Source organism: Arvicanthis niloticus, chromosome 6 (genome assembly GCF_011762505.2).
Source record: "Arvicanthis niloticus isolate mArvNil1 chromosome 6, mArvNil1.pat.X, whole genome shotgun sequence".
Lineage (NCBI taxonomy): Eukaryota > Metazoa > Chordata > Mammalia > Rodentia > Muridae > Arvicanthis > Arvicanthis niloticus.
The window spans coordinates 34,659,990-34,683,002 of record NC_047663.1 but is presented as its reverse complement, the minus strand read 5'-3'; the positions used below and the strand labels follow the sequence as shown (position 1 = coordinate 34,683,002).

Below are 23,013 nucleotides of genomic sequence, written 5' to 3'. Positions count from 1 at the left end.
GATTAAAGGTGTGTGCCTCCACTGCCCAGCTGCAACTAACTTTATTGTAAAATTTCAAAAATTGTAACAAGTTGAACTGGATCAGCAATAGAGTCATTCTTCAACGACAGAGTCATGAGAGGACCAGTAGATCAGAAGATGAAAAGAAAGTTTGGGATCAGAAGGCCTCTCACAGGCTGGAGAGATGACTCAGCAGTTAAGAGCACCGACTGCTCTTCCAGAGGTCCTGAGTTCAATTCCCATCAACTACATGGTGGCTCATAACCATCTGTAATGGGATCCGATGCCCTCTTCTGATGTGTGTCTGAAGACAGCTACGTGTACTTATATACATAAAGTAAATAAATATTATTTTTTTTTTTAGAAAAGATCTTTCACAAGACATATCTTATGAGAAACAAACTTACTAAGAAGTAAAGCACGTGTATATACCATTTCCAGGGGAGAAAATGGCCAAAGTCAGCAGAATCTATCATACACTGGGACAAAGTCAGCTGGAGACTAATTAAGCAATGTTGCCCAGAGGAAACCCAGGTTATCTCAAGAGCATTATAGTCCCAAAGCACAGAGGCCTTGGGACTGAGAATTGTAGCCTTGTAACTGAGAAGAGAAGGGGGCCCCAAGATCCAAAGCTACAGCTGTAAGGCCCCCACAAAGGGAGGACCTCACCCAAGCCTCAGGAATTCTCGGCCACCCATTAACTCACAAGACACCGAACTTGATGCAATCAGCAAGAGGTATATTTCGATCAACATGTTGAGGTCAAGACTTGTAGCCCACGTAGGGGCAATGGGGTCTGACCCCCGGGCTTTGGAGACAGATAGAATTTAAAGCCAAAAACCACAACTCAGGGGGGAAACCACAACCCAGGGGGAGTAAAGGAGGGCTATTGGAGAGCACCTGTGGAAAGTCCCAGCCCATTATTCAGCTTGTGACAGGGTACAAGGAACAGTCATGGGGAACATGTTGTATTGGCCATTCTCTAAGAGCCTGTACATAATCAGCCATCTATCTTGTCAGCCAAGTTCCTGAAACACAGAGCTCACGACCAAGCTGACCTGCACTCTTGGTTCTGCCCAGCCTGCTAGGAGATTTTGAAAATTTTAATCCTTTCACAGCTTCCTAATTTCTCCTCCACAAGCCCCAGCCATTAAGGTTCTGCCAAGTATATTCCTGATTTTAGAAACTGAACTACCTTCTGTCTATATTTATTAGGACATCAGGGAAAAGTTCCCAAGGTTCTGGCCCCAGGCTTTCTGGTTTTGAGAAGTAGCCTTCTTCCTTTTCCATATAGCAGGGCCTTGGATCAGCTCAGCCCTCAACAAATAGAATAAACATGGTATAAAATCCACAAGATTCTGTTACTGATACCTGGGTTTCAGTCACTCATTCTCTTTGCCACGGTTGCGGTGACCTATTTCTTGGCTGACTGTAATCCTAGCACTCAGGAGACAGAGAAGATGCTTGCAGTTTAAGGACAGCCAAGGCTACATAGAGCCAGACCATATCTCAATCAGTCAATCAATCAATCAATCAATCAACCAATCAATTTGATTTAAAAAAGAAAAAAGTCAAATTAGGGTAGTTATTTTAGTAACTGCTAAGATTTACCAATTGCCAGATTCAATTAGATTTTAGCAGAGGCAAAGCCTGCACCTTGCTTTAGTTTTCAGGTACCAGGTTATTTTTAGAATCACAGATTCTAAATAAAATTCTATTTTGTTTTTAATTTTTTCAACCTTTTGTTTTATATGTATGGGTGTCTTGCCTGCACACACACATACATTACATGCATGTAGTGCCCATGGATGAGAAGAAGGGTCAAATCCCTTGGACCTGGAGTTAGATGGTTGTGAGCTACCATTTAGGTGCTGAAAATAGAAAATAGAATCCGGGTCCTCTAGAAGAGCAGCTGGTGCTCTTAACCGCTCAGTCATCCCTCCAACCCCTGGTTTTCAGTTTAAGTTTTATTACATGTATTTGTTTGCGTGTACCTTTGTATATGTGGGTATGCACATGCAGCAGCATGTGTGTGGAGGTCAGAGGACGGCTTGCAGGAGTCAGCTCTCTCCTTCCTCCATGATATTCCTGAGCATCAAGCTCAGTTGTCAAGCTTGGCAGCAAACAGATTTGCCTGCTGAACCATCTCCCCAGTCCCTCAGTTATGTTCACCGTTGTTCTGTTCTGTTTGACATAGACAGGGTCTCCATGTGTACCCCAAGACTGGCCTTGAATTCTTGACCCTCCTTCCTCAGCTTCCTAAATGCTGGGATTACAGGCAAGAACTACTGTACTTAGATTCTCAGTTATCCTTTAAATGATGGCTTGTATCACCCATATGAGTAAGAATGGTCCCATAGGCCCATTTATTTGAATGTAAATTTATATTTGGATTACAAGGACTAGGATATGAGGCCTTGTTTGAGGAAATATGTCACTGGGGTGGGCTTTGAGGTTTTGAGGTTTCAAAAGCCTATGCCAGTCCCTGTCTCTGTCCCTGTCTGTCCCTGTTTCCCTCCCTCTCTCTCTGCCTCTCTGCCTCTCTCTGCCCCTCTCTGCCCCTCTCTGCCTCTCTGCCTCTCTGCCTCTGCCTCTGCCTCTCTCTCTCTCTCTCTCTCTCTCTCTCTCTCTCTCTCTCTGCCTGTGGAACAGAATGTACAACTTCTCCAGCATCATTGACCACCTGCATGCTACCAAGATCCCTTCCACAGTACTAATGGACTAACCTCTGAAAGTGTAAGCAAGTGCCCAATTAAGTGCTTTCTTTTCTAAGAGTTGTGGTGTCTTTTCACAGAAATAGAACAATGACTAACACAGGTTGTAAGTTTAATATTTTTACAATCAATGGGGCCTAGCTATTCATGGAAGGAAGGTAAACACTGATATTTGCATGAAATGGTAAAGTCTTAGTAATGAGGGATGCCATTTATTTATATTTACACACTTCTGAAAGATGCCACGATAAGATGAAGAGCGCCGGAGAGCTACACAGAGCAAGGAGCACATTCTCATGGTACATACTTTTTAGGTTGTTTTTACATACCATATTCCCTAGCAACTTCCATGTTTATTTATATATTTTTGCATTATTTATTGTGTACATATGTGTGTGCATGCACCTGGGCATCAGAGGATACTTGGGAGGGGTTAGTCGCTCCTTTACCATGTAGGACCTAGGGATCAAACTGGTTATCAGGCTTCTCAGCAGGTGCCTCTTTCCACTGAGTAATCTCACTAGATTCTGTGGTTAGTTGTCTGTCCTCTCATGAACCCTGTTCTCTCTCATTCATAGTTCTTTCTCTAACTCCCCCAACCTCAGTTCTTGCGCTTGTAATTTCTGCATATGTCTGCATAGGGAAGCCAGAGGTCAATCTTGGGATTTGTTCCTTAGGAACAACTCTGTTTTTTTTGTTTGAGAGGCAGAGAGGGGCAGAGAGGGGCAGAGAGGGGCAGAGAGAGGCAGAGAGGCAGAGAGAGAGGGAGGGAAACAGGGACAGACAGGGACAGAGACAGGGACTGGCATAGGCTTTTGAAACCTCAAAACCTCAAAGCCCACCCCAGTGACATATTTCCTCAAACAAGGCCTCATATCCTAGTCCTTGTAATCCAAATATAAATTTACATTCAAATAAATGGGCCTATGGGACCATTCTTACTCATATGGGTGATACAAGCCATCATTTAAAGGATAACTGAGAATCTAAGTACAGTAGTTCTTGCCTGTAATCCCAGCATTTAGGAAGCTGAGGAAGGAGGGTCAAGAATTCAAGGCCAGTCTTGGGGTACACATGGAGACCCTGTCTATGTCAAACAGAACAGAACAACGGTGAACATAACTGAGGGACTGGGGAGATGGTTCAGCAGGCAAATCTGTTTGCTGCCAAGCTTGACAACTGAGCTTGATGCTCAGGAATATCATGGAGGAAGGAGAGAGCTGACTCCTGCAAGCCGTCCTCTGACCTCCACACACATGCTGCTGCATGTGCATACCCACATACACAAAGGTACACGCAAACAAATACATGTAATAAAACTTAAACTGAAAACCAGGGGTTGGAGAGATGACTGAGCGGTTAAGAGCACCAGCTGCTCTTCTAGAGGACCCGGATTCTATTTTCTATTTTCAGCTCCTAAATGAGTGTGGCTTGAACATGAGTGGCCATGGAGTAGATAGAGAAGCTCTGCAACCCAACGGTAAGTCACCTGCACCCTCAAAAGCAAGATGTACCCTGTGTAGAGCAAATTTCATATGTTAGACAAATCCTAAAACAGACTAAAGAGAGAGGTCAGTGGTTAAGAGCCGAGGCTGCTCTAGCTGAGGACCTGAGTTTGGTGGCCAGCACCCACACTGGTCACCTCATAAACACCTGTAACACCTCCTGGGGAACGTAGGCTCTTTTCTGTCCTTTACATGCCCTTTACTGCCTTTGGAAGGCACCACACACATCTATAATAAATATTAAACAAGAAAAATGCTTTTCCATCTGGTACTTTTTCTTTTTTTGTAGATAGTATCTCACACAATCGTAGCTCCAGCTGGCACTCAATCAGGGCAATTCTTAGTCTCCCCAAGTGTGCCATTATATCCAGTTTTATTTCTGGTACTTTCATCACAGAATAAAATTTATTAAATAGAGGCCAGACTGGGCATTTTGCCCCAGGCCTTTGATCCCAGCACTTGGGAGACAGAGTTAGGCAGAAGTTTGTGAGTTCAAGGCTAGCCTGGTCTACATAGAATTCCAGTCTAGCCAGTGCCACAGTCAAATTCTGTCTCAAAACCGAAAACAAATAGAGGCCAGACCTGGTAGTGTACTCTTATAAACCCAGCATTCAGAAGGAAGAGGCATATAAGATCATTTTTAAGTTCAAGGTCAGCCTGGGCTACATAGGGAAACTCGTATCTCAAATAACAACAAAACTTTTCTGTTTAAAAATTTAAAATGGTGCAGTTCAAAATCAATAGCGTGCAGTTCTTCAATTGCCATTTTCCCCACATTGTTTTTCATTTTGTTTCTCACGAAAGGCCTCGGGCTTGAGCCAGATCCAAACCGGCACGCGCCTGCGAACTCGCGTGCAGCTCCGCGGCGCTTCCCGCTTCGGGCACCTTGGGGGCTGAAGGCGGACGCCACGGCAGGGAGGAAGCGCGGTCCCGGGGGACTGGGGCGGGCGGCGTGTGGCCGTCAGTGACGACGCGTGACCCGTCGCAGGCGGAGGTGGGACGAGACAGGAGAGAACTGCGAGCCGATTGGCTGCTCGGCGACCGTATGCTAATCGCGGTGGCCGTGCAGGGAAACTGTATCGACTCCAAATGCCCGGTGGACTGGTATGGAGAGGCCAGAGCGCGTGTCCCCGCGTGGGCAGACGTGTTGTGCGATGGAAGCGCCGACAGGGATAGCGTGGGGCGTCTCGGCGGCAGTCGCCGTGTGTAAGATGTGAGGGCGCTTGGTACAGTCGGGCGATGGCGGGAGTGTGTGGCTAAGACTATACTTTCAGGGATCATTTCTATAGTTCGTTACTAGAGAAGTTTCTCTGACTGTGTAGAGCACCCGAAACCACGAGGACGAGACGTAGCGTCCCCTCCTGAGCGTGAAGCTGGCTCTAGGTGCTGCTTCAGTGCAGCTGCCTCTTGCCATTGATGATCGTTCTTCTCTCCTTCGGGAGGGTGAGAGGGAGGGAACGCAGTCTGAGTGGACTTCGGTTTAATTTTAATAGTGAAAAGTTAGATGGCTTTGGTCTTTTTGTATTTGAGCAGTTTAAGTCTACTTGTTCTTTCTTGGTGTTATATATGTACAATTTTCTAACTTTTTTTTGTATGTTACAGTAGTCATCACCCTTATCATCCTTAACAATTGTAGTGAAAGTTACATGCAAAATATTTTCGGAATGTAAAGGGTGTTTGACTTCAAGTTTTAATACCCTGTATAAGTACAGGTCACTCTTGACATGAACCTGTCGGTTCAGGTTATATGAATGACACCTAGACTGTCATAACTGATGTTATGCAAAATAGTTATTTACATTATGACATTGTTATATACATTGTTACATACATAAACTAGGGCACAAACTCCCAGAAACCATGAGTGGTGGTCCCCTGTAATCTTAGTACTTCAAAAGTAGAAGGTGAAGGATTCGGATTTCAGTCTTCCTCACCTATATCTAGTGAATTCAAGGCTGGCCTAGGCTTTTAAAAGTCACTCTAAGCTGGTCTGGAGACCTCCTTAGTCAAGAACACTTATGTATCATGAAGTAGACCTCTGGGTTCAAAAGCCTCTGTACCCAAGGGGGGAAAAAAAAAACCTAAAAACATTAATGAAAGACATCTAAAGTCCCAACATTAAAGAAGCGGAGGAGGGTCACTTGAATCCAAGAATTCAGGACCAGTCTAGGCAATGTAATAAATGAATATCTAACCATACTCTGTATATACAAAGTGCTGCTTTGGTGGTCATCCTTTTATCTCAGCGCTGGGAAGTTGAAGTAGGAAAATCAGAAGTTGGCCAACCAACTATGTGCTCAGACCCTGTCTGAATAAATAATGGATATATCTTATTATAGAGTATTTGCCTCGTGTTCTCAGAGCCTTTGTTCCCATCCCCAAAGCTTGGAAAGGAGGATCACCAATTTAAGCCCCACTTGGGATATACAGGGAGACCTTGTATCAAATTGAGCAATGACTTAAGTTACATTTACCTGATGATGTTAAAAAATAAAAGTGCTACAGTCTAATATTTAAAAATCCCAAGTATGGCACTGGCAAGATGGTTCAATGAGTAAAGTTAATTTGTGTCAAGCTTGGCAACCTGAGTTCATTCCCTGGGTCCCAAATAGGAAGAATTATTAACTCCTGGGAGTTGTCCTCTGACCTCTACACATTCACTGTGGCACGTGGGATTTTTGGTTTTGTTTCCTTGACAAACCTCCAAGCTAACTTTATACTAAATGGAAAAAATCTGGAGGCATCCCCCTCTTTAGAGTACTGCTAATCTTCATATCTACTCTTATTGAATATAATGGGGGAAATCTTAGCTAGGATAAGATGGCCAAGAAAGGATACAATTAGTAAAGGAAGATGTCAGATTATCCCTATTTGCAGATGATATGATGTCATACTTTAAATTAACCATGAGAAAATTTTTAGATCTGATACACACTTTGAGCACAGTATCAAGGTACAGAATCACTCTACACATAAGCATCTGATTCGTTCTTGTTATGTAGTCAAACAAGTTGACCTTGAACTTGTAGTCACTCTCATCTCAGCCTCCAAGTATAGGTTACAAACTAGTGTCACCACATTATTCAGTATAATGATTGTGAAAGATAGAAAAATCAATTGATCTTAGTTGTATGTGTATCTGATACCAAGTGAGAGACACACTTGGTTGTGTAGAGTGAAAAATTATAAAGGCCATCTTATAAAATATGTGTAAATTTTTCGCCTTAGACCTTGGGCAGAAAAGCACCTGCCAGCAGGTTTGGGTCCATCTAATTAGTTACAGAGGAGGGGGAGTTACAGTACAAAGGCCTGTTAAGAACATTCCAGAAACTGACTGGCCAAGGGAAGAACTACACCCTGCCCCCATGGTACTGCCTACTAGTGTTCAAAAAAGGTAAAACAACCAATCCTGTGCACCCGCGCAAAAGTTCGCTTTTTCCCTACCCCGCCCATATATAAGCGCTATGCCCCTGAGCCACGAGGTCAGTCCCTCTATCCCCTATGTGAGATATGGGGATATGGGCTGGCCCAGAGCTCTGATTTAATAAACCACCTCATGTGCTTTACAGCAAGACGGTCTTTCGTGTGTCCTTTGGGTGCGTGCTATCCTGTGACTTAAGTGGACCCCCTTTCTGGGGAGTCCCGGACCTTTCAGTTGTTCTGTGAGGATAGTTTCTGGAATGATTAATTGGGGTTGGTGGAAGACCCTGGTTGCCTAGATATAATGCAGTTTGAGGGAAAAACAATGATGCTACCTTTGCTCATTGTGAGTGATGGCACATACATACCCTGTTCCTGTTTGTTGTTCTTGCCATCCTTGGGTGGGGCATCAGAACACAGCTTCTTTAGCTTTTCAAGTGGACCAAAGACCACCATTTTTCCAGGAATTCTCCAGGTCTTCAGCCACAGATTGTGAATGCTGAAGATATGTATAGTCTTGTGGATTGAGATACTACCAGTTTCTCAGCCTTTCAAGCATACAGATAGCCAGCCCCACACCATGTGGGTGTGAAAAAAATGGCTGTGAAAAAAAATCATGACCATGGCAACTCTTATAAAGTGTTGTCGCCAGCAGCAACAGTTGAACCGGGTTCACCTGCAAGAGAGGCTGAGGATGGGGAAAGGGCGGGGAGAGATGAAGCCAGGACAAAGTTCGAGGCTCAAAGTTTAATGTAAGACCCCCGAATAAAAAGAGGGAGACCCCATCCCCACAAGAAGAGTGGGCACTTCAGCTCAGCAGCGTGGGTATGCATCCTTAATCACGGGGCAGGCAGAGGTGTAACAAGCAAGCTCAGCAGGCAATCTATTCAACTTGACTCCTGTGGCAGACTTTGGGTCTCCAATGCAAGCAGCTTCCCAGGTCCTTTGTTATTAGGTCTCTAGTAGTAAACAGCGTGTTGGGCCTGCTCAGCCAGGCAAGCTGGCGGCCCAGGGGGAAGGGTACAGTAAAGGACATTTAACTCGGGCCAGTTTACAGTTCAGAGATTTAGTCCATTATTATCGCGGTGGGAAGACTACAGCATCCAGGCAGGTGGTGCTGGAGAAGGAACTATGTGCTCTACATCTTGATCTGAAGGCCAAAAAGGGGGACTGTCAGCACTGGGCGAAGCCTGAGCTGTATATAAGAACTCTCAAAACCTGCCTCAACAGTGACTTACTTCCTCAAACAAGGCCACACCCACTCCAATAAATAGTGCCACTCCCTACGGGCCAGGAATTCAGACACATGAGTCTGTAGGGTCCATACCTATTCTAACCATCACATTCCATGTAAGCCAATCTAATACACTTCTTTTATAATAAATATTCATTCTGTTTGTTTTGATCATTAACAGAACTCTGATTAACACACAATCCCAAACAGAAAGCTCAAAGTGGGACTTGATTTTAAATCATAATTTTAGTCTAACAAAGAGCATGTATGATACTAGCACAGAAAACAGACAACAGAGACCAGTGGACTAGAGAACTTGGAAATTAATCAACACACCCAACAGAGCTACAGGTACTTTTTAAAAATGCATAGGAGAAAAGACAGGCTCTTCAAAAACCTGCTGCTGGGAAAACTGGGCATCCATATGTAGAAGAATTAACTAGAGCTCTAGCTCATTCTGCCCAAAAAATGAATTTAAAATGGGTCAGAGATCTTAATATAAGGCCTGCAACTTCTACAAGGAAAGCTAGGTATGGTGGCTCTTTATCTGCAATCCCTTTATCAAAGCACTAGGGAAGTGGAAGTAGGAGGATCAGGGGTTTAAGAACATCCCAGCACGCCTTTAATCCCAGCACTTGGGAGGCAAAGGCAGGCAGATTTCTGAGTTCAAGGCCAGCCTGTTCTACAGAGTGAGTTCCAGGACAGCCAGGGCTACACAGGGAAACCCCATCTCAAGAAACTTAAAAAAAAAAAAAAAAAAAAAACAACAACAAAAAAAAAACCTTGGATATAATAGCAAATTTGAAGACAATCTGGGTTACATGAGACCTTGTCTCAACAAAAATGAAAGGGAAATACTTAAAGTTAGAGCATAGCAAGGACTTCCTGGAAAATACCTCAGTAGCTTAGGAAAACCAAGAATTGGCAACATGGCAGACCTGTGTATGGTGTCAGTGGGAACCCTGAAAACACAACCACTGCTTTGAGAGCTGCCTTCAGGGGCCTGTGGTAGACTCTCCACCCCTACAGGGGACTCAAACACAGAAGCTCTAACTGCAGCTATGAGCATTGAGTGCTTTGGGTGTGGATGGTTTGGCCACTGGGCCTGGGAATGCCCAACTGATGATGACTGGGGTTATAAACTAAGAAGCTGTGGCAGAGGTGGTTTACTTTGGATAGACGTTTCAGTTTGTTTTCTCATCTCTACCAGACATCTATTATTACCGTGGTGAGTCTGGTCATTTTGCCAAGGTCTCTGATCTTTAGGAGGATGCCTGCTACTTTTGGTAAAGGTGGCTCCTTTGCCAAGGACTGAAAGGAACAGGAGCAGTGCTGCTACAATTGTGGCAAAGGCTGTGACCATGACACTCAGATGGGCAGTTCTTTTCTTGTGGTAAATTTGGACACATCCAAGCTGGCTGCACCAAAGTGAAGTGCTGCTGTAGGCCGGTAAACTGACCTTAGCATATCCATTCCTGCAGAGCGTATTGACTATAAGTGAAGTCAGTCATTACTGCTTCGGTGAGTCAGTCTTGCCCACGAAAGCACAGTACAGCCCAGTTATTTTCTCTGAATCCTTCACTGGGCAGAGGTTGGTAGAGGGAAGCTGTGAGCTTTCCTTGTAGTGTGAACAGAGGGAAGGCATGAGGAGTGATTTGCATTTAGCTACCAAAACAAAACAAACAAACAAAAAAAAAAACAAAAACAAAAAACCCAAAACGTTTGTTTAGTTTGACAGAGGTGTTTCTGTGCCACTGGTGAATTAGAGATCAATAGATGGGACAGATCTATTGATACAGGTCAGACCAGTGCGCCCTTCTGGGTTTGAGTGTGTTCCCATGTAGGAGACAAAACCAATTCTGGAAGTGTCTGAGCTTCTTCCATGTGTAACTTCAATTTTTAGCATAATGATGATCTTGTGGTAGCTGTTAAATAGCACCTGTGACATCTGCACCAGGCTCTCCTAGAACATAAAGCTGAGAAGACAGACGATGGTGGCCATGCCAGAGAAGTAGAGATAAATGCCTAACAGGAGCCGCTTCATCCCAGTGCTGCTGCTGGACATACAGACAGCAGGAACAAAGATGTACAGCACATTCTTTTCAAAGACTAAATCTACAACACAAAGTAAACGCTCACGCTCAAGGTCAGCACCGGTTGGACCTAGCCAGGAATTGCAGAGAAATGGATTTTCACAGAAATCATTTTTTTTTTGTATACTATATCACTTTGACAACTATGTGTTATTTGTGGAGATTCTTCCTTCCTTCCTTCCTTTCTTCCTTTCTTCCTTCCTTCCTTTCTTTTTCCTGATACAGATTTTGTTTATCCTGGGCTGCCCTGGAACCCTATCTGTAGTCCAGGTTGTCCTGGAACCCACAGACATCCACTTGCCTTTGCCTCCTAGGTGATGGGATTAAAGGCACGTGTCACTACTGCCTGGCTGTGGTGATAAATTTTTAAAAGTCAGCTGTAAAAAGCAACAGAAATCCTAGAAATAGAAAAATGTAATTTAAAATCATTCCAATAATGCTGGAGGAGGAAGTGTGACCCTTCGCAGGCGGAGGTGGGATGAGACAGGAGAGAACTGCGAGCCGATTGGCTGCTCGGCGACTGTATGCTAATCGCGGTGGCCGTGCAGGGAAACTGTATCGACTCCAAATGCCCGGTGGACTGGGTATGGAGAGGCCAGAGCGCGTGTCCCCGCGTGGGCAGACGTGTTGTGCGATGGGAGCGCCGACAGGGATAGCGTGGGGCGTCTCGGCGGCAGTCGCCGTGTGTAAGATGTGAGGGCGCTTGGTACAGTCGGGCGATGGCGGGAGTGTGTGGCTAAGACTATACTTTCAGGGATCATTTCTATAGTTCATTACTAGAGAAGTTTCTCTGACTGTGTAGAGCACCCGAAACCACGAGGACGAGACGTAGCGTCCCCTCCTGAGCGTGAAGCCGGCTCTAGTTGTTGCTTCAGTGCAGCTGCCTCTTGCCATTGATGATCGTTCTTCTCTCCTTCGGGAGGGTGAGAGGGAGGGAACGCAGTCTGAGTGGATCTCGGCTTAGTTTTCCATGGTCTTAAGAAAAGACTATTAACTTCCCCTTTTCTTAAAGGTGTCTACTTAGTCTGTGGAGGTTTCTTTCACGAGTGGCTTTTTTTTAGAAGTTTTTGTTTAGGTAGGCCTTTATTCTTTTCCTAAATTTTGTCATGGTGAGACTAAGACATCTAACTACTTTCTCAAGTGTTCAAGCTGGAGTTTAAGAATTTAAAGCCATTCTTGACTTGTGGTTAAGTTCTCAACACTTCTAACAGAACCCTACCAGCGGGAGCTGAGTTCAGCACCAGTGTATCATGAAATAAAACATGAGACGCCGCCTGAAGGTTAAAGGTTTTTATTTTGTGTATTTGTATTGTGTGAGCCATAGCTCAAGTGTGAAAGTCTGAGGCCAGCTGGCAGGAGTTGATTCTGTCTTCTGTGGGTAAGGATGACTGAGCTCAATGTGTCAGGTTGAGGACCTTGCAGTCACAAGGGTTTTTTGTTGTGTTTCGCTTTGTAATTTATAGGAATGAAAGCTAGGCGGTGGCACAATTTGGAGGTATAGCCCAGTTGATCTCCCGAGTTTGAGGCCAGCCTGCTTTTACAGAGTTCGTTCTAGGACAGGCAGGGCTAGAAAGAGAAATCTTGTCTAGAAAAACAAAAAGAGAGAGAGAGAGAGAGAGAGAGAGAGAGAGAGAGAGAGAGAGAGAGAGAGAGAGAGAGAGAGAAAAGAGAATGAGTGCTTCACCTGCTAGTTACACACAGGTGGAGTGAGAGATGCCTAAAGCACATGCCAAAAGATGGATTTCCTGGAACTAGTACTGCAGGCTACTGGGTGCTGGGAATGGAACCTGCCAGAGCCCTAACCACAAATCCTAGGCACAACCTGAAAGTATTGAAAAGTGATTAGTCTTGTTATGAATCGTTTGGTTTGGTTGGCCTGGAACTCAACATGTAGACCAGGCTTGTCTATAACTTATAGCGATCCTCCTGCCTATGAAAGGTTCTTCCAGTTTATGGGGGTATAGCCCCTAAAACCAGTTATTTACCAGTTATTTTGTAGAATGAGGCAACCAGGCCAGTCTGGACACACAAACATTTGCATTTTTTAAAATGCTCATTTTATGTTGTTTTGTGCATATGGGAGTCTTGTCTGCATGCATGTCTGTGCACTATGCTGATGGAGTGCCATAGGAGGCCAGAGAAGGTCATCAGATCCCTGGGAACTGGAGTTAAAAAGGGTTGTGAGTGACCATATGGCTTCTGGGAACCAAACCCCAACCTTCTGGAAAAGCATCTAATGCTGTTAACCACCACAGAACCATCTCTTCAATCCCCATAGGACTTTTATGTTAAATAAGTAAATGAGATAAATAACAGAAAAGTTAGAGATTTCTTCCTATGTAGTGCATTGACACAGGCCTGTAATTCCAGCAGGTGGATCAGGAGTTTCAGGTTGGGCTGGACTGAGACCCTGTTTCAAAAGTCAAAAGCACATGGGACTGCAGAGATGCCTTGGTAGTTAAGAGGGTGGGTTGAGAGTTTGGTTCCTAGCTCACAGCCTCCTGTAACTCCAGCTCTTGGGAGTAGGATGTCCTCTTCTGGCCTTTTTATGCACCCACCCGCACACATATATTATAAACACAAAAACATCGAGGTCAGCCTGGTCTGCAGAGTGAGTTCCAGGATAGCCAGGACAACACAGAGAAACCCTGTCTCGAAAAAAGAAAAAAAAAAACAACATAAAAACAAAAATTTCCCCCAATATTAATTTCACCAGTTCCATCGCAGGATGAACCTGATGTCCACACTGATCTGTACTTGTTTTCCAGGAGTCTGTGTTGATGCAGTCAACACTCTGGGCCAGTCGGCACTTTTTGTTGCAGCATTATTGGGCCATGTGAAATTAGTCGATGTTCTGGTGGATTATGGATCAGATCCAAATCAGTAAGTACAATAATATTAATTTCTAGAAATGAAAGACTATGTTTTAAAAAAATGATTTTTCTTGAGTCAGAGTCTTACTCTGCATCCCCTGTTGTATGAAAGGCGCCATTTAGCCCAGGCTGTCCTTGAACACACATTGGACCTCCTCTCAGATGTCAGCCACTGTGTACATTTAATTTCCAAGTGTGCTATTGTATGTGTGTAGGTTAGAGGGTACCTTGGGAGAGTTGATTCTCTTCTACCATGTTGGACCTGGGAGTGGGATGCCAACACAAAGGGGGTCAGGCTTAGCAGCAAGAACTTTTACCTGCTGAGGCATCTCTCTGGTCTGTCTATAGACAGGGTCTGATATAGCGGAGGTTGGCCTTGAATTTCTACCTCTACTTGCCAAGTTTTGGGATTATAGCTATTTGTTACCACTCTTTGCTTTTTTTTTTTTTTTTTTTTTCAAAAACTTCTTAACTTTATCAGATTTTATTAAGTTCTTAGAACTAGTTGTAATTAAATTTTAATTAAATATTTTATGAAAATGCTTTCCATCTTAAAATATTATTGCCATTTTCAGATTTTTCTCCTCCCTCCTTTCCTCTATCCCTCTTTCCTTCCTCCCTAACCCCTCAGTGTACTGGAATTTGCCATGTCACTAAGCTCTGCCAGCCTCTGCCTCCCAGTGCTGGAATTAAAGGTGTATGCTACTATATCCAGCTCATTTTTAAGGTCCTTACAGCTTTGTAAGATGACAGTGCTGTTGCAGCTTTTTAAAAACTCATACAGAAACACAGTTTTTTTTCTTTTCTTTCTAGGTTTTGCTTTTTCAGGCAGGATCTCACTATGTGTCCCTTGGAGCTTGCCATGTAAACCAAATTGGCTAGAGCTCTCAGAGATCTGCTGCCTCTGTGCTAGGGTGTTGGGATTAAAAGCATGCACCACCATGCCTGGCCAATTTCTTTTTAATTTAGAGGGTTGAACCCAGGACTCTAATCCTTGAGCTCCACTTCTATTCCTTGTTTTGAAAAAATATTTAAAAAGAACCTTTATTAATTTCTTATCAATAAAATAGTTATCTACCTATCTTGAAATGTTTTAATAAAATTGATTTTCTGAGAAATTATGATTTTTCTGAAATAATTACGTGATAATAATGAATCTTTACTATCTCTTTTGGCCCATTCTATTCCCTGGGTTGTAATTTATATTATGTACTCTGATTGCTTTTACAGATCAAAATACCCACAAACATGTAGTTGATATCAATTTTCAGAAAGGGTAACTTTTGCCTGAGTTTTAAGGTTAGGAATTAAAATAATCTCAGTTTAATATTTGGTACAGATTTTAATATGGACAGCAATGTAATGATTGGTAGCATGTGACTGTCTCTTCATGAAACACTGTCTCTTTTTAGGCATAAACATTCTCACCTGAGCTATAGGTCTTGACAGGGAAGAAAGGCGAGTCCTTTCACAGTTCTTGTAGCAAGTCCCAGCACAGCCAGGGTCACACAAAGATACCCTGTTCAAGGAGGAGGAGGGAGGAGAAGAGGAAAAGAAAGAAATCTTTTAAAGATGTGTTTATAAATCCATGAATACGTTAAATGACTTGAATGTTTTGTAGTTCCTGTACAGACTAGATAAGTGTCTAGCTCTAAAGCCTGAATCCCAGCTCTAAAACAAAGAAATTGCAAGGTCAAAGGGAAGACACTTAGATACAAAGCACTACAGTAACTCTAGTGGACAGGGAAGTTTAGGAAACTGATCATGGGATTAAAGCTTCTAAGTGATTACAGTCCCAAGGGCCAAATACTAAATAGAATCTTAGTAGAAGAAAAACAGCTCATGAAAATTTACTTCTAATATTCCTGAACTAAACAAAATTTAGAATAAAACAAGGTAGAGGGGTTTTTTAGGTTTATTTCATGCGAATGAATGTTTTGCCTGACACGTTGATGCATTGGTGCCTGTTGCAGTTAGAAGGTGTCAGTTTTCCTGAAACTGGGGTTCTAGGTGGTTGTGAGTCACCATATGGATGCTGGGAATTGAACCCAGGTTCTCTGTAAGAGCAACATGTATTCTTAACTACTGAGCCATCTCTTCAGCCTCATATGAAATATTCTTATTCAGATTTGTATACACATAGAAAACTTCTAGAAGAATCCAGAACTTGTAATTGCCTCTAACCAAGAAAAAGTTGGAAGTTTTTTTTTTTCCTTTAAACTTTCTAATGCTGTCCCCCTTTCTTCCTCTTTAACACGCCCTCTTGCTTCCTTTTTCAATTACAGGGAGAGAGCTCTCCTGGGTGATTCTGATGTGTACCCTGTTAGGAAACCAGCTATATCTTTTATAGCCTTATCTTGTCATGGACAAATAAAGACCATCAATCATGCTTACTTTCTTGGCATTGGTGGAAGCTTTGAGGAACATATTTTTGTCTGGATTAGTGATGTCAAAGTTTTTGTTGGGCTCTACTACTGTATTTGTGTGGATAGCAGAGCACGAGTCACCTGAGAGGAATGGCCTCTGTGTCTTCATCCCAAGATACAGAAGACATAAAGGAAATGGTTCAGTAAAGCCATTGTCAGGGAGTAGTAAGGAAAGAAGACAGTTCAAATCCCTCTCTGGGTATGAAGGCCTTATGATCCCTCATCTGTTTAGGAGGTTGAGATAAAGATGGGAAAAGGGATGTGTGTAAAGTTCTTACTGCCGCAGACCAGTATTCTCACAAACAATAGTGTAAGCTTCATCTCTGCAATGTACTGTTAATGACTGGAAGACCTAGCACTAAATCCCTTCAGTGGAAGGAAGGAGGTGTCATAGGCGCTTACTGTTTGTTTCTGTTCCTAGCCGCTGCTTTGATGGGAGCACCCCTGTCCATGCAGCAGCCTTTTCAGGCAACCAGTGGATCCTCAGTAAACTACTGACTGCAGGGGGAGACTTGCGACTCCACGATGAGAAGGGTCGAAACCCACAGGCCTGGGCCTTGACAGCAGGGAAGGATCGTAGCACTCAGGTAAAAGTAGGCCTCTGTGACCGTGGACTGTCAGTCAGGATCCATGGCAAACTTTACAGCAAGAACAAACTTTACAGCAGTCTCAGTATTAATTGAACAGAGACCTGGGGAAGCAAGTTAGGTGATAAATGCTGAGTGCCTTTGGTCAAGCACTCAACGCCAGGTTTCTTAAAGATTGACTTTTTTTTTTTCTTTTTTTCTTTCTTTTTTTTTTTTTCTTTTTTTTTCTTTTTTTTTTTTTTTTTGCATTTGTGCTTTTGCCCCTTAACCATTAAACTGATAAAGAAAAACTAACTGCCATGTAAGCAATCATACACTTTTTTTTTTTTTTTGAGACAGGGTTCTTTCTTTATAGCCCTGGCTGTCTTGGAACTCTTGGTAGACCTGGCTGGCCTCGAACTCCTAGAGCTCCATCTGCTTCTGCTTTCCTCAGTGCTAAGATTAAAGGCATGTGCCACCAAACCCAGCTTCAAATGTATTTTTATTCCACTAGGACTCTTTCCTTGTAGGTTTTATTTTTATTTATTTATTTATTTTCATTTATTTATTTATTTATTTATTTATTTTGTTTTTTTGAGACAGGGTTTCTCTGTGTAGTCCTGGCTGTCCTGGAACTCACTCTGTAGACCAGGCTGGCCTCGAACTCAGAAATCCGCCTGCCTCTGCCTCCCAAGTGCTGGGATTAAAGGCGTGTGCCACCACTGCTCAGCTGAATTTAAGTTTTTATGCGTCTCCTTTTTTCTTTTTTTGAGACAAGCTCTTTCACTGAACCAGGCTGGTAGGCCTAACCAGTGAGCTTGTGAGAGCTACCTGTTTCCCTTCTGATGCCTTCCACCTCCCAGTGCTGGAGTTACAGGCATGTGCCACCCTGCCGAGCTTTTAATTCGAGTTCTGGGATGCTGAACTCAGGTCCTCATCCTTACATGGCAGGTACTTTACCAATGAAGCCACCTCCTTAGTTCTGTGATACGTTTTAGTGAGGACTAGATAACATGAAAAATGTAAAACACAATAGCATGCCGTCTGCCAGCACTTCCATGTACAGTCCCTGTCCCTGCCTGTGGTTTTCATCTCCTGCCATAGCTTCCTTGTCCATTGAAGGACAGGTTCCCTCCGTGAAAACATTCCATACCTTTAGAAAATCATGCAGATTTATCTCTTTCCAGAGATACTCCTGTTGAGAGCCCTCAGCTCCTCAAATGCACCTGCATGTTTACACCTCCGTTCCCTGACACTGTCAGAGCTGAGTCTGCTCTCTGTATTACAGATGGTGGAGTTCATGCAGCGATGTGCTTCACACATGAAGGCTATCATCCAGGGCTTCTCCTATGACCTCCTCAAGAAGATAGACTCTCCTCAGCGGCTCATCGGCAGCCCACCCTGGTTTGGTAGCCTCATTCAGGGGTGAGTACAGTCTTGAGCCACTTCATCTTTCCTGGTGGGAGCCTTGTGGCTCTTTAGCAGCATAACAGGTTGAAAGGTTGAAGTGGGGAAGAGAAAGCCTGTCATTGATAAATTGCTACTGAGATAGGACCTATAGTCTTTCCAAGATCAGAATTGTAACGTTCACATCTTCTTCCTCTTTTTTCTTTTCTTTTTTTAAAAGACATAGTCTCTCTACATTCATTGCCCCAGCTACTTTAGAATTCACTATGCAGACCAAGCTGGCCTCAAACTCCAAAGCTAGCCTGCCTCTGCCTTCTTATATTTTTGGTTGTGAGCCTAGCCTTTAACGGCTGAGCCATCTCTCCAGCCCATGTCTCTGCCTTCTAAGTGCTGACATTAAAGGTGTGTACCATCACACCTGGCAGCAGAATAGTTTTCATTCAGTCTGAGCTGAAACTGCTGAAGCATCGACTGAGCAGCCATTGCATACATAGCGCTATTCCTGTTTGCAATGACACTTGAGTTGGTGGGACCCTGGTGTGCAGGGTGGGTTGAGTGTGGTGTGTGGGAAGAACAGTGGCTGGGTGAGTACCATTCACATCTAGGTCTGGCCAGTGTTCTCTAGCTTTCTGTAGACCGGCAGTTTCCCCTTCTGAGGCTGTATTTTTCCCATCTGTAAAATGAAAAGGTTGCAGAAGATATGCTTTGTGAATCTTTCCAACTCTGACCATCTGTACTTTTATCTGTTGATGTGGTAGCCGGGATTCAGGAGGGCCTGTGGGAGGCAGAGTCACCAACCTGGGAAAGTCCACTGACGAGCATCAAGGTGCAGGTTTAATATATTGTACATCAGCAAGCAGGTTTTTTTTTTTTTTAAATACACCCTTTGGACCAATGGGGAATTGACATAAGCTCTGGAATAGCCACCTTTCCCACTGTTACTATCAGGAGATGCCAGGTTGCCAGCACCTGAAGGGACTTCCATAAAGACTGGGGAAGCAGCTACCACCCTATTCTGGGCCCATTCTGAGGTTCTACTAGTTTGCTAGGACCCTCTGTTTTGTGTCATGTGGTATGCCAGTGGACATGGGACCTCTATTACTAGAGTGGCATGGAAGCCTCCCTTACTGTCCTCTGGGACCCACCCAAGGGGCCATGGCGCCCACACTGATGGATGATGAATCACCTCACAGATTTAACAACTTTAAGAACTTAGTTCTTGTTGTGTGTTTATGGCTGCACTGCCTTGTACATCTGTGAATGGATAACACACACACACACACACACACACCAGTTAATATTTTGGGGTTTTTTTTTTTGGGGGGGGTTGGTTTTTTGAGACAGGGTTTCTCTGTGTAGCCCTGGTTGTCCTGGAACTCACTCTGTAGACCAGGCTGGCCTCAAACTCAGAAATCCGCCTGCCTCTGCCTCCCAAGTGCTGGGATTAAAGGCTAAAGGCATGTGCCACTACTGCCCGGCACACCAGTTAATTTTAAAATGTTTTGGCTAACTCAAAGTTGGGCACTCCATTTATTTATTTATTTATCTATTTATTTATTTATTTTGGTTTTTTTGAGACAGGGTTTCTCTGTATAGCCCTGGCTGTCCTGGAACTCATTCTGTAGACCAGGCTGGCCTTGCACTCAGAAATCTGCCTACCTCTGCCTCCCAAGTGCTGGGATTAAAGGTGTGACCATCACTGTCTGACAAGGCTGGGCACTCCTAAGCCTTCCCCTACTACTGCAGGCTCAATTGGGGACATGGCCAGTGGCCACGTACCTGAAAACTCACATGGCTGGATGGCTTTATCTCCTGTCACTACTGCATGCCCTTTTTCTTTTCCTACTCTTGGCGATTCCCCCTGCATCCTATCATGCAACTCTAGGTGTCCCACACTGTGCTCAGCCATTGGCTGCTGGCATCTTTATTGATAGATCAAAGACCAATTGAGGATAAGGACCTTCAGCATATGGACACACAGATCCAAAGCATTAGCACAAATCTCCAACACTAAGTATTTTTTAATCTCATGTAGTTTCTGCGGTTCAGGAATCAGAATGGATTCAGGGTACCATCATCTGAAGGCTTGAATGTCCTCACAATTCCCTCAGAATCAGTGATCCCAGAGATCAGGGCAGAAGTCTTGGTAGATCTTACTTTGGAGATAATGCCTTTATTTATTTATTTATTTTTTAATATTTATTCTTTTTTGTTTTGTTTTTGTTTTTGTTTTTGTTTTTCGAGACAGGGTTTCTCTGTGTAGCCCTGGCTGTCCTGTCCTGGAACTCACTCTGTAGACCAGGCTGGCCTTGAACTCAGAAATCCGCCTGTCTCTGCCTCCCAAGTGCTGGGATTAAAGGCATGTGCCACCACTGCCTGGCTTTTTAAATATTTATTGTGTGTATGTTTTGTGTGTGCGTGCATTAACACACATGCAGCCATGCATGCACGTGCCATCATGCATGAGTTGAGATCAAAGAACAACCTTCAGGAGTCAGTTCTCTCCACCATGTGGGTCTCAGAGATCCAACTCTGGTCATCAGGCTCAGTGGCCTCCACCCAAGTAACTAACTCTATTATTCCTGCAATATACTGAGTCAACAGCGACTTGAAGTGACCCTGGAAAATGTAAATACCAGGAGGAGAGAATCATAGGTCCTTCCTCAGCGGGTGTCTATTATACCATCTTCATTTCCGTAAGAGAAAGTCAATAAATTATGTTCATTTGGCCATACATACAGTCAAGTTGGAATACAGAGAAAGTTACCATGGCCCCTGTGCTAACATAACATAGTACACAAGTTAGTGAAGTGTTTGATAGTTTTCAGTGTGGCTGTTAGTAGGAAGGAAACAGAGCCGTCCCCTCCGTACTGGTTCATAGAACTGCTGAGCATCCCCACTGCCTGTGATAACCTCTGCTCTTTGTCAGCCTCTCCCACCGCCCCACCCCCATGCCATATAACTCAGGCTAGTTAATATTTTAATATTTATTGTGTGTATGTTTTGTGTGTGCATGCATTAACACACATGCAGCCATGCATGCACGTGCCATCATGCAAGAGTTGAGATCAAAGGACAACCTTCAGGAGTCAGTTCTCTCCACCATGTGGGTCTCAGAGATCCAACTCTGGTCATTTAACTGGAATATTCCAGTTAAAGATGGTCTTGAACTCTGTATCCTCTGTTTCCACCTCCCAAGTGCTGGGATTACATGTGCTGTCTTGCCTGGCTGCCCAGGCTGGTCTTGAACTCACTAGCCCAGGAGCCCTCAAACTTGAAGTCCTCATGCCTCAACCTTCCAGATGCTGAAATTACAGCTCTGTGCTTTCACTCTCAGCTACCTAAAGTCTTTTGTCCCCCTTTTGTGACAAAGTCTTATGTAGCCCTGGCTAGCCTCAAACTCACTGTATTGCCAAGGATAACCTTTTACTCTGGATCCTCTCCTTCTACCTTAGAAATGTTGGGATTCTATGGTCCCACCCTACTTGGATCTTTCTGTGTAGCTTGGGTTAGCTTCAACTCCTTCATGGGTCTCTCACTTTATGTAACCTCTTGGGTGTTGGGATTATAGGCATGCACTAGTAGGCTTGGCACCAAGGTCTTTGATTATGCACACAATTAAAATAGGAAAAAAAAAAAAAACAAAAAAAAAAACAGGGAAGGAGCCAGAGTTGTTGGCTTTAGTGGCTCAGGATCAGCTCACTGCTTGTAATTTGCAAGAAAGTCTGAACTCTTTTTTACTTTTCTGGGACCAGAGCTGGTTGCTTCTGGCAGTTGGTCTTCTGTGGAGAGCAGCAGGCTATTAGAAAAAGACAATCACTTGGGCCTGAGAGAAAGAAAAAGAAAAAAAAAAATCACACACACACACATACATTCAACTGCTGAAGCAAAGGGGGCTCCAACACTTTCTTTTTGCCCTTAGGCTTTTATACCTCCTCAGATAAAGTTCTCTACTTAAGAAAACTTACCTCATAGCTGTAAAAGCATTTTTTTGTTTGTTTGTTTTGTTTTTCGAGACAGGGTTTCTCTGTGTAGCCCTGGCTGTCCTGTCCTGGAACTCACTCTGTAGACCAGGCTGGCCTACGAATTTAGAAATCTGCCTGCCTCTGCCTCCCAAGTGCTGGGATTAAAGGCGTGTGCCACCACCGCCCAGCCTGTAAAAGCAATTATAAGAACAAGTAGAATCGTTAATCATGTCGTATAGGTCAATAAGGTTTACGGAGTTAACACCCGAACTGTTTACGTGACTTTCCAGTAAGACTTGCACCTGAATAAATATTCCTTATCTATCTTTTTTTAGCTCCACAAATTTATTATAAGTTCAGAGCAATAGTTTTTATATTATAAATTAGCAAGGACAGGTCATTTATATCTTATTTTTAAAGTTTTGTATAGTTAAATTAGCTAATTATCTATTTTCTGTTTTCGAATTATCATCATCTGGACCTAGCCTAGAGTAATGTTTTTCCTTGATGATAAATCTGTCCTAAGCCTATTTCTCTTCCTAGTGCAGTTTATGTGCTTGTGACACATGAAGGTTCACAGAACTTTTTTGAAGCTTTCTTATTCTGTAGGGGGCACTTGAATTACTTGAATCAACTCAGGAGTTTTATAAAATTGTTATCAGAATTTAGCGAAGCCATCAGTTTATCCAAATAGCATTATTACATGAAACTACATCTTCATATTGATTCTGCAGGAAATCTGCCCGACAGAGTGGGTTAATACCCAGGGAACAATACGCTGTAAGGGTCTCTCTACATCATGCCAGATAT

General features: G+C 43.5%; 1 protein-coding gene and 2 non-coding genes across 6 annotated transcripts in view; all 3 read left to right on the top strand.

Annotated features, from left to right (window-relative positions):
• The window catches only part of Tex14 (testis expressed 14, intercellular bridge forming factor), a 131,175-nt gene that overhangs the window by 46,994 nt on the left and 61,168 nt on the right, over positions 1–23,013 (top strand). For 2 of the 4 annotated variants that reach the window (XM_076936080.1, XM_076936079.1), the window contains exons 3-5: positions 13,735–13,849; positions 16,687–16,852; positions 18,120–18,256. In XM_076936080.1, the coding sequence (XP_076792195.1) occupies positions 13,735–13,849; positions 16,687–16,852; positions 18,120–18,256 (418 nt within the window). Of the gene's footprint in view, positions 1–11,526; positions 11,660–13,734; positions 13,850–16,686; positions 16,853–18,119; positions 18,257–23,013 lie in introns of those variants that run through there. The other 2 variants (XM_076936082.1, XM_076936081.1) reach the window with 2 other exon arrangements.
• Positions 5,478–5,692, top strand: LOC117712242 (small nucleolar RNA U3). Its single transcript, XR_004607293.1, has one exon. It is a non-coding gene; the product is annotated as a small nucleolar RNA U3 (small nucleolar RNA).
• On the top strand, positions 11,705–11,919 carry LOC117712245 (small nucleolar RNA U3). The gene has a single exon (XR_004607296.1). It is a non-coding gene; the product is annotated as a small nucleolar RNA U3 (small nucleolar RNA).